Source organism: Macrobrachium nipponense, chromosome 32 (assembly GCF_015104395.2).
Source record: "Macrobrachium nipponense isolate FS-2020 chromosome 32, ASM1510439v2, whole genome shotgun sequence".
NCBI classification, from domain to species: Eukaryota; Metazoa; Arthropoda; class Malacostraca; order Decapoda; family Palaemonidae; genus Macrobrachium; species Macrobrachium nipponense.
This window is the reverse complement of record NC_061094.1, coordinates 35,153,617-35,166,116: the sequence shown is the minus strand read 5'-3', so window position 1 is coordinate 35,166,116 and position 12,500 is coordinate 35,153,617. Positions and strand designations below refer to the sequence as shown.

Below are 12,500 nucleotides of genomic sequence, written 5' to 3'. Positions count from 1 at the left end.
ATTTTTCCAAAAAGGGGTGACCCCAGAGACTGCTGTGTTTCTGGTTCTCAACAATCGTTTTGAAATCATATTGTTAGCTTCCTGTATCCCTCCTATTTGTCTGCGATCAACCACATTCCACTAACTCCCACATACATAAGTCACAGTTTAAAACAGAGAGAACAGTTCCAGTGCAGTGTCGTTTAACGTAACTTGCGTACCTAAACACTCCACCTCTTCCAGGATCCGAATCTGTGGTAGAAAAGAGTGCCAGGGTCAGCTAAATCCTTTTCCTCATCAGCCTTTGCCCCTAATAAGAGGTTCTGCAGAACCCATCGAGAGCATCAGCCACTTCATATACGTAGAAAAGGCTTATCAGCCACTCCGGTACATTCGCTTATATTGATTACTGCCGTGGTGGTAATAAACTTGTACCATCTGTGCGTTTCTGTCATGAGAAGTGCCAGTGGCCTGGGAAACCAACGCAGTGTTCCAAGTCAGACGAATACCCGTTAGAGGGTTGTGGATCCTTTGATGGAAATGGCCACTAAGTTGCTGATGAATCCTGTCCATCGAGGTCGATGGTAAACGCATTTTTTTGTTCTCGTAAGACTAAAGGACAGAGAACAACCGTATTCCTCCTTGGAGTAGAAGCCACCCGATGGTCGGAATATGGGGTTTGGAGCCTCATGCTCTGTACTTATACTGTGAAAAGTCAGTGGAGAAACTAATCTTAGTAAAACAAAGGCCTAGAACGTGCTGGGTTATTGGTGTATAAGGAAGTATCAAAGGAAGAACATGATTATCCAGGAAGTGCGAGAGTACTTGCAAGATGTATCTAAATGGAGCGGTGTTTATACAGGGTGGACGTGCTTCAAATGAAGCTTCTGTGTAGATGTATGAAGAGGCTATCTAATGGAAGTTGTATGCACGGGCTTCTTCCCAGATTGAGCATATAAAGTATGATTTTAACACTCAACATTTGCTTGTTCTTGCTGGAGTCACCCCTTGTTAGGGAAATCAGCTTACTGTTGAATATACATACATCCACACACACACACACACACACACACACACACACCACATATATATATATATATATATATATATATATATATATATAGATATATATATAATATACATATATATATATATATATATATATATATATATATATATATATATATGATATATATGTGTGTGTGTGTGTGTGTGTGTGTGTGTGTGTGTGTGTGTCCGTATGCGCTTACCTACGTACGTGAATAAAGCTTCTGAGAAACCTTGGGTCCTCAAAGACGGATTTTCAAAAGACATGGATAATTGCATGACAGAGGAGGGCGCCATCTGCCGTATTGATTTTGATGAAGCGCTTCGGGAGGAACTTTCTTCGGTGGCGTTCAACCGAATGCATTCGAATTTAATTTCGCCTTCAGTTTCTGCCATTTTCCCTCCTCATGCACTGAGGATTTTGTTGATGTCAAAGAAGTCCTTTTCTTATTTCAATTTTGTTCCATTATTTTTTTCATTTCTGATTATTCTTGTATTCATCGATATCGGTTTTGGCTTCTTTCTTTTCTTACTTTGCTGAAATTAATTTTTCTGATGAAGAATCGGTAATGTATATGTATCTTGGACATTAATTTTTTTCTAAATATTACTTATTGTTTTATGGGTTTGGTGGTAACTACGTCAAAAAGCAATAGAAAAATTACTACCAAGATTGGTGGACAGATAGCGAGTCCTTTTTATTGTCCTGAATATGATGACGAAAGACTGTATAAAACAATGAAAAAGCATCACCCTAACAAATTAATCTCTCTCTCTCTCTCTCTCTCTCTCTCTCTCTCTCTCTCTCTCTCCTTCTCTCTCTCTTTTTTTTTTTTTTTTTTTTTTTTTTGCAAAATGGAAAGAGCACTCCGGATATGTACCAAATTTCGTATGGACAAAATCAACCAATTTTTTACTAACATCGAACTGGAAATATCCAGTAAGATAGATTTGTATGTGTTGTAGCATTTAACTTAGTTTAAATTTTAGGTAAAGCATTTAACTTTGCCTTTTAAGTAAAGAATAGTACTTTGTTTTGCTTCTAGTAAAGCATCAGACTTTGTTTGCATTTTAGGCAAAGCATCTATAAGTCTGTTTGCCTTTTAAGTAAACCTGCTAAGTAACAATACTTTTCATTATCTTTCCGTCTTCGGAAGCGTTCGTAATATGCAATAACGCCAGAGTTATTCATTTATGACTCCTCTTGATTACGTTATCAATTACGACCACTTCCTTAGATCAAGAAATAACGAAGCCTAATCTGACGGTTATTAGCCACGTGATGGCGGCGCGGATTACGTCTGTTTCAAAGGTCAGCCTTCATTAATACCCGACGAAAGGAAAGCAGATATTTATTAGGTCTTTACGATTATGATTACGCCCTGTACGCCTAGTTGTTTCTCCTGTTACAGCAACAATATACCTCCAGGATTGTTTCGTCAGAGTCTCAAGTCATGTTGTCTACTTTGCTTTTAGGCTAACACTAAACAATATTGAATAATGAGAGACCTATGTGTATAGTTTTTACAATTCATTAAAGATAAGTCAACAAGACTCACTCATTAACAGAGAGAAGAGGTTGGGCAGTTTTTGCCAATCAAATGATAAAACATTAGCTCAAGTTATGTTGCTTATTTCGATCTCTTTTTTTATAATATTGCGTCATATGTTTCCTCTTTGATGATGCTGGCATCGTTCGCATTTGTCGATATTCACGTTTGTAACCGATATTATGTGAACTTTATTATGCTTTTGCGCTGTTATTAGCTTAAAATGGGATGTCATGCGTCTCAAGGGGTCCTGCAACACCACCCAGGCTACTGATCTCGCACTGTACTGTAATTAAGTTGGCAGTCTCCAGCATACTTTACTTAGGAACTTTTACGTCCCTTCCACTTTGTGAAATTCTTAGAAATGTTATCTCTCAAGAGGTCACTCCATTCTCCTTTTACTTATGGCTTGGGTATGGAAAGGTCGTAGGGTTTAAAAAAAATCATTGTGTATCATTCTACTTTGATTTCTGTGCCATTTTTATACGTCACAGTGTTGTCGTAGTGGTATTAATAAAAAAGAAAAAGGTGAAATAAACCATTATTTAGTTGTAAACAGAGGAAAAATATTGAAAGAAAATCACCTCTTTTCCTGTAAATTGAAATCCTCTCAAACCTATAGAAACGGGGAGATAGCAGCGAGTTCAGTTTTTTTAACTTGTGGTGATAGAGAACTGACTGACTCTCGTGTTCATAATTCCCTGATGTATGTGTGGGAAGCCACATGCTTACCACACAGGTGGCAATACTCCTGAAAGCTCCAGAGAGCGTCACCATTGAAGTTTAAATGAAGTCTAGCAATAGCCTCAGGAATCGTGCCATTGACAGGAGTAACAGTAGCAGAAGAAATTAAATTTCAAGAATAATCATTCGAAATATGAACATTTTGTCATCAGCCGGAAAATATTTCCAGCAAAATTAATGTCAGATGGTCAGTCTAGCAGGTAGCTCTCTTGTCATAATTCTTTTGAAGATGAGAAAATTACTCAGAGAATCAGTAAGTAATTCCAGCAAGAAACAGTATTGGAGAAATCAATTTTTTTTACAAGGTAATGAGGTCAGATCCGCTTGTTGCCTTATGCTGTGCGTCCAAGTCAATCAACAAGCAAGTCTTCAACAGAGGAATATATATATATATATATATATATATATTATATATATATATATATATATATATATATATATATATATATATAGAGAGAGAGAGAGAGAGAGAGAGAGAGAGAGAGAGAGAGAGAGAGAGAGAGAGAGAGAGAGAGAGGATTCTCTCTCTCTCTCTTGTTTTTTTGTTTGTTTGTTTGTATGGTGTTTTTACGTTGCACGGAACCAGTGGTTATTCAGCAAGGGGACCAGAGGAGTTACGCCAACAGCTTACCGACCACGCCATTGCGGCGCTTCCTCTCTCTCTCTCTCTCGATTTTGGCATTTCTTGAGCGTGACGCCTTCCGTGTGAAAATCAATTCTTAGAGAAAACGAGTCACGAATGTCGAATAATTACCTGAAATGGCTATTGCTAATTTATGTCCCGTATCAAGTGAATTCTAACGGTGTGTCAAGTTTTTCTTGGTTTATCATCCATTTTGCATATTTTCAATCGAGGCAGGTTTTACAGAAGTTATTGTTGTTTTGAATTAATTCCATCGTTTTGGTAAAGGGAGGAATTGCACTGATCAGATATTTGTGCTGAGACATTGTGGACACCTGTGGAATTTAAAATCCATTTTGTTTGTTTGCTTGTTTGTTTGTATGGTGTTTTTCTTATCGAATTAATTTCGCACTCGTTTGTAAAGGAGGGTAATTGCACTGATCAGATATTTGTGCTGAGACATTGTGGACACCTGTGGAATTTAAAATCCATTTTGTTTGTTTGCTTGTTTGTATTTTTACGTCGCATGGAACCAGTGGTTATTCAGCAACGGGACCAACGGCTTTAACGTGACTTCCGAACCACGTTGAGAGTGAACTTCTATCACCAGAAATACACATCTCTGACTGACCACTCAATGGAATGCCAGAGAATTGAACTCGCGGCCACCGAGGTGGCTAAAATCCCCTTAATGGCTTATATTGATTACTATAGTTATTTGTCAACGTCCACAGACCTATATTTTGGGAGGTTATGCGTCACTATGGTATTCACGTCGAATAGGTTGATTTGAATGAAACTGTCCATGAGCGAAGTAGATGCACGGTTGTTCGTCAAGGGAATGTAAAGTAAAAACTGGGGTGCTATGAAGAATGTCGCCATTGTCGCCCTCCTCTTGAAGTTCATGACGAAGACGCGGTTGGAGGAGCAGAAGAAGATCTAGATTGGAATAATGTTAGGGATCTGACACAACCAGAATACGCAAAACGATGCTGCTTTCATCAGTAGAGTACCTCAGGCTTTATAAGGTTGATGAATGGGGTACAGTATATATTCAGAGAGATGGTCATTCATCAGTAAAGTACCTCAGGATTTATAAGATTGATTAATTGGTACAATATATATTTAGAGAGATGGCCATTCATCAATAAAGTACCTCAGGATTTATAAGATTGGTTAATGGGTGCATTATATATTTAGAGAGAGGGCCATTCATCAATAAAGTATACCTCTGGATTTATAAGATTGGTTAATGGGGTGCATTATATATTTAGAGAGAGGGCCATTCATCAGTAAAGTTCCTCAGGATTTATAAGATTGGTTAATGGGGTACAATATATATTCACAGAAATGGTCATTCAGAAAAATAGACTTAAAAACAGAATGCACAAAGGAATAAAGTAGCTCAAGGTGGAGATGTGGAAGATTGGTAGCTAATACGAGTTCTCTTGGGTTGGAAGTTATTGTGATTGAAAACGGCTTATAAAAAAAAATTGTAATCTGCATTAATTTTAAAATCATATTATTTGAAACTGTATAAGAAAATATAAGAATATACACTGGTCTAACCCGATCTGTGTTGCTGGGAACATAGATCATGATATGACATTGTTGAAACTGTAAATGATTGTATCGATTTAAAAATAAAACTTTAAGACGATTGTTGGTGTCAGATGACGTGATAGAGCAATTAATTCTGCCACTGGGGAAATTACGGAATTTCGACATATATAAATGCGATTATGATGAGAGAATCGGCGGCTTCTCTGGAAGGCATCGGAAAAGTTGAAAAAACCTTGACCAACAGGACTGAGATCAGTGAGACAGGAAGCTTGAGAAGGCCGTCGATTGGTGGATGTGAAAAAGTACAGTAGTGGACCCTTAACAGAAATTTGAATAAGCCTCTGTATTTCAGACAATACCAAACGGCCTCGTCACAGTAGACAATGAGAGAAATTGTTACAGAGGCATTATTTAAAAGCGGCCAAACACCTCCCATTTCACCAACACGAGAGGCGATGTGTATGGGCCGACATATAGAGTGAGTGGCTTTTCAGATTTCTTTGCTTCTCTTATGGGTCTTTTACATGAAATATTAAGCTGTTGGATTCAGGAAGTATATAGTATATATATATATATATATATATATATATATATATATATATATATATATATATATATATATATATATATATATGTCTGTGTGTATAATGTATTTCATATTATCATTCTGCCAGGTTACGTTATTTTGATTTACAAAGAATGAAATATAAGAATGTTAAATGAAAATGTGGCACAAGGAGAGGAACTTTCAGATTATAGACATCACCTGAAAATATTTCGAGTAATCAATACTCATAAATTGCTTTTGATTAACAGTTGAAATTGGTATTGTCGATTTCATGCTAGATAAGGAAGTGTAATAATGCCATCGTATTCTGTACACCAGAGCATAATTGGGATCTGAAACTGAGACAATAATGGGTGCAGTAGCTCAGTGGGAAATCACTGGGCTTGTATTTGCAAGGTTCGTGGTTCGATCCCAGCCTTCCGCCACCTGTGTCAGCAGCTGTGGTGAAAAAAATGACATGGGCCGTGACTTCATATCTAGAGAATGCTAGAGAAACTGAATGTTTTACCCTTAAGGCCTCAACCCTTTAAAAAGCAAAAGCGTATATGCATATATGCTTATATATATAGATATATATATATATATATATATATATATATATATATATATATATATATATATAATATAACTGGTAAAAATTTTCTGTTACAACAGAATTCCATCTAATAAAAGAAGCCATAAAATCGCCAGAAACTTACAATTTATTTTCTAGATTTTTGGCGTTTTTATGAGTTCCTTTCTTTTGGAGGTGCATATAAATATAGTAGTGAATATATATACATATATAGCCATGTTTGTGTATATACACACCGTACACACACACATACTATATAATATTAAAAAATATATATTATATTGGTATATACATATATCTTATATTCCGCGTGTATGTTGGTGTGTTTATTTGGTGAATACTTCAACGCTCGATCAAGTTAGGCTATGATTACCTAGTGAGATCCTCCCATTTTTATTTATAATATAAGGGTTGATATGACTTATTATATTATTCATTATACAAACACACACACACACACACCATATATATATATATATAATATATATGTGTGTGTGTGTGTGTGTGTATATATATATATATATATATATATATATATATATACATACATATATATATATTATATATACTCGTTTAATAATTGATATAATGAGATATATCAACTCTTATATTATGAATCAAAACTCACTATTTAATCAATCCCTAACTTCAACCAGTATAGAAGCATTCATCAAATTTTAAGTAGTATATAAATGCGGTCTCTCCCACCAACGATTCTGAAAACTGTGGCAAATGGAAACCCTTTGAAAGCTTAGGCACTGATGCGACCGCGTTAATTGGTTTCCGCGTCTCTCTGATTTATTTATCATTTCATCTAAATTCATGCGACTCCGGTTATCATTATTTCATGAAATTCATTCCTGGCCGTTAAAGTTTTGTAAATTGCCTCATGGAAGGCCAATATCACTACAGTAAGCCATTTGTTATTTTGATCCTACATACATTTCGTTGTACGCCATTTGTACGGCATTGTGTTATTCATGATGTCATATTGGCAGTACCATTTCTCATTTTGAAATTTGTACCTAAATGTCATTAACTGTAACCTTACAGTGTTGTATGAAGTTAAAAGTCCCATAAAACATATATTTCAGTTAACCGTCTTCTGTAATCTAGAACAGAATGTCGTTAATCCAAGTGTGTTATTTTGTAGTGTTTAATTTAATAGGCCTTTTTAACTTCATCTTTGTCCAAGTTTACTTTCATTTTTTTACTGTCGTCACTTTTAACAATTAAAAAAGGACGGTCAGCAGACTGTAAGGAGGACAGTACATTGTTTATTGGTTATTCTTAAGTATACACGACTCACCAATATGACCGTCAATCAGTTAACCACTTCGATATCGATCCGTCACCGATGTTATCAACGGGCCAACCCCGTCATTCATCGCTGTGCTATCAACCGTCATCGCCGACATGCATTTTCACATCATGGAATCGTAGTTTTCTCTCTTTCTCTCTCTTTCCAACTTTCAGTCCATTGTGTAGCATATCACATTTCCAATTTTGTGTTTCCAGAATTTTACACACACACACAACACACACACACACACACACATATATATAATATATATATTATATATATATATATATATATATAATATATATATATATATGTATATATGTATATGTATATACATTAAGCTACAAATATCCTTTAATATCCAATTCGCTCTACTCGGAATTGATATATTTTCATATATGTAAACCGAAGGGGAATTTTTCAGTTGATAATAATTTCGTCCTTACGTGTATTCGAACCAGCGGACAGAAGGTGAAATCAGGACTTCAGTGAAGTTACCGACTCGGCCAACAAGTCGGTAACATCACTGAGGTCCTGATTTCTCGGAGACTCCGTCCGCTGATTCGAATCCACGTGAGGACGAAGGTTATTATCAACCAAAAAATTCCCTTTCGGTTAACATATATGAAAATATATTAATTCCGAGGTAGAGCGAATTGAATATTAAAGGACATTTGTAGCTTAATGCAAGTATATGAATCACGGTAACGTGATAAAAATTCATATTTTATATATATATATATATATATATATATATATATATATAGAGAGAGAGAGAGAGAGAGAGAGAGAGAGAGAGAGAGAGAGAGAGAGAGAGAGGCTATCGATAAATTGGAATAAAAAGTATTTTTTTATAAGAAGCATGTGGAAAAAGCTTGAAAGGGGGTCAACGGCCCCTCCCGTAGGGGTTCTATTCTGGGATTAGGACAGAGTTGAAATGCAATATCCCGAAGAGGTTGATTTCTGTAAGTCGTTCATTAGAAATGACATCTCGAGTCGCGCTAAAAGATATGCGGGGAGAGGGATATTTTAAAGAGGAATGAGGGTGGTTTTGAGAATGAAGGAAGAAAAGAGCTATTACAGATGGGGGAGGGGGGGGTTTTAAAAAGGGGGGGAAGGCCTTATAACACTGGCTGCCGGCAGACTAGCATCTCACGCCATCTATTGACCAGTATGAAATGTACCGTAATATCAACCATCCCAACAAGACCCCCTCTCCCTACCACCACCCCACCTACCCACCCAAACGCACTTTTCCTCTGTTCACCTTCACCCCCCCCCCCACCAACCTTCCTCCCCCCAACTCCCCATCCTAACCCTGTCTCCCATCTCTCGAAATCTTTTGACCCTCTGTGGTCTTCTGGATTCATTTTCCTTCTCCTCCTTTTCTTCCCTTTAGTCTCTCATTTATTGCTTATCTGTCTCTTTCTCGCTTTATCATCTCGTCTCAAATTTTAATGCTAGTTCTTAGAGCTCTTTGATGCTGACTCTTTTTCATTAAAAATATGACCAACTTCGGCCCTCCGCCCCCAACCAAAAAAAAAAAAAAAAAAAGTTGAAAGAAGCTATACGGCCTGCATAACGCAGAGATAACAGCATAAAAACTCGATCAAATAAACTTGCTTTTGTTGTCTGCTGACCGACTATGAAGTGTACATTATTTTATTTGTATAGTCTATTTTTTCAACAAAACTGCACCTACAACTTTAATAATAATACTAATGATAAAAATAAATAAAATGATAATGATTATAATAAGTAAGAATATCATAGAAAATAATCTCTTGAAAAATAGGTGGAAAACTTTGATTTTATATCATTCTGACATGTTAGCGCTGTGCTGGAAGATTAAATAGATCGTGTGCAGATATATTTCCTTGTTATGGGCAACTGAGAACCTTTGAGCGGTTTCCTTTGTATAAAAGTTCACAAATAACGTTTTACGCATTGCGATTTCTTAGTAAAATAGGCGGAGAGGTATATAAAAGATTAATTTAAACTGCTCGACTTTGGAGGACACTAGGCTGTGTGGAGATCTATTGCCGTAGGTTAAGAGTCCATCGAACCGGAAGTAGTCCTTCCTACCGCAGTTTCGTAAATTATCACAGATTTTGTTTCCCTTTCTCTGATAAGAAATGCAGATATTAGGTTTTTTTTTATTTGTTCAAGTCTTAATGATCTGTAGATCGTGAAATTCTGAATGTATCTCACACGAGGCAATGGAAATACCAATGTCTCGGAATTAAATTGAGTATATCTTATATTCCATCGCTACTAACATGTTGGCCCGTAACTCGGTAAATACTAGTAAGTGCAACTTTGGTGGTCATAGTATCTTCTATCTGAAAATAAAGTGTAAATTGCACTTGTACAGTGTTTGCGTCATGTAAAGCATGTACAATAAAAACTGCTGACACCGTGGGTGTAAACAGAGGAAACGGTGTCGTTGGCGGTTGGGAGATCCCTAGGGTTATCGTCTTCGACAAGCCTCCGGCACGGTCGCCCCAACCGCCAACCATCCGTTCGTCTCCGGTGCCAGCATCGCTCTGAATATGCAGTCGCGACCACCCTATCAAAACTCTTTAAAATGATAATCAGGTTCGCTGTAATTTGTGGGCGGAGTGTAGCAGTGGGCGGTCATTGGCCAAGACGGCAGAGTGGGCTGGGCTTCGTGCAGTAGGTGTGGCTTGTCGGGAGTTGCGGGCGGCCGGACCTCACCCGCCAGTTCTAAGGGAGACGCCATCCCTGTCAGACGTAGCGTGTTAACTTTGTCATTCATTGTAAGGCGCGCTCGCACTCGTAAACTCGCTCCCACGTTGATCCCAGTGTCTGACGATAAGTGCTCGAAAGAAAGTTGCAGAGAGCCTCGCAAACTGATTTTAACTATTGCGACTTAAAGCAGAAAGTCGCTTGCAAGTGGTCTTCTCGCACGTCCTTTGCGACCATCGGAAGTGTTTTGCCGTTGTTGGCGAAAGAGAGAGATCGTTGCTTTTATAGTGTTGTCAATCATACCGCTGACCCGCTCCGCGCCAAGAAGAGCGGGCGAGCGCGTGTGTGACCTAGGAGTGTGTTCTGATGTTATGAAGGCATCGAGGTCAACTCAGGTTAAAAGAGGGTCACCACAGTGAAGATGGCTCTCATAATGTGGCCGCGCAACGTGGACAGTGGCCAAATCACAGGTACGGCTGTAAAATAATCTACGGAAAATTCACTCCGTGTTACGAAACGTTATCATTTCCTAGCTTGTCAGTTTGCAAATTCGATTTACTTGCAGATCTATTTCTCTCCCGTGCGCGGTTAGATAGAGAAATTCACCAGGAAGAGATGCAAATGAAGAAGTAGTAGGTTCAAAGTGACGCTGATTTTTACTCATCACGTGAGAAGAAAGTTTGAAGATTCTTAACGAAAGCTCCGCGTAGTTATATTACCTTTGCGTAGACTCGCTAAACTTTGTATGAAGTGAAGACATGGTCGCCGAACTTTTTTCTCATAATCATTTGCTGTTGAAGGAAGTTGAGAAATATTTTCCCATTAATAGATTTTTAATTTTAAGTGGACATTTTAATTAAACGACTCCTTTTCTCATTGATTGTATAGTTAGTCAAAAATGTCTTGGCGTTATTTTTTAAGTTAAATGGCTTCACCGTGTATCGAGAAATATTCTGCCCAGCCAGTAAAGATAGAAGCCTTCTGACGCGCGTAGAAACACGTGATAACCCCTAAGAAGCCTAGATAACATGGGTTGTACATGTTATCATTATCATAGTTGTTATTCGGCGCGCTGTCATGATTTAAATCCAGGCTGTGACCCATCACCCTCTCCCTTTTTTATGTAGTGTCTCCCTTGATACCTATCGAGGAAAAGGGTGTTTCTCTCTCTCTCTCCCTCTCCGCCTCTCCCTATCCCAGTCCTCTATCCCCGCCCAGTGCACACCCAGGTCACTTAATTTGCATAGGACGGAAAAGGCGTATTTAAATGCTCTCGCGCCCCTTGCTTGTTATGAAGTGACTTCGTGAGGGAAAATGACGGAAACGTTCACTTTAATTTTACCGTTTTTGCCTCTTTGGTCATTTATAATTAAAATTGAAGGTATTGGGGGAATGCGTTAATGACGTTTATTGATATGCATTGTTTTCAACGTTTTTAAATAATGATCACTGTCGACTGATGATAAGTAAATATAGTTGATATACTTTAATAAACAAATTGTTAATATGCATTCATGAGTAACATTTTAAACAGTCTCGATTCAAATTGAAATTTTTAAGTAACCAGTTGAGATGTCCGCTATAGTTTATTATCCTGTTTAATGTTAAAATGTTTTATTTTTATATATTTTACTGAGAGGTATTTAATCTCTTTCCGTATTTTTCCATGATCTATGAACATGGAAGACTATTATTTAAGTGTGACCAATTGAAGGCTCTTATTTAAATGTGACTAATTATCCTATACAGAAATGTAATTAGGGTCAGGTGATGTTGACAAATTCAAAATTTTTTTTTACCCAGCGGCTTTTTTAATTAATTGTTCTCAGAACATAAAATAG

At 37.3% G+C, this 12,500-nt stretch overlaps 1 protein-coding gene across 9 annotated transcripts in view; it reads left to right on the top strand.

The window, feature by feature from the left end:
- LOC135207343 (protein nubbin-like) overlaps positions 1-12,500 on the top strand; it is a 667,378-nt gene that overhangs the window by 567,154 nt on the left and 87,724 nt on the right. For 4 of the 9 annotated variants that reach the window (XM_064239071.1, XM_064239068.1, XM_064239069.1 and 1 more), the window contains exon 1: positions 10,672-11,129. The exons of the other annotated variants lie outside the window; for them this stretch is intronic. In XM_064239071.1, the coding sequence (XP_064095141.1) occupies positions 11,081-11,129 (49 nt within the window). In that variant the 5' untranslated portion in view covers positions 10,672-11,080. Of the gene's footprint in view, positions 1-10,671; positions 11,130-12,500 lie in introns of those variants that run through there. 9 annotated transcript variants of the gene reach the window in all.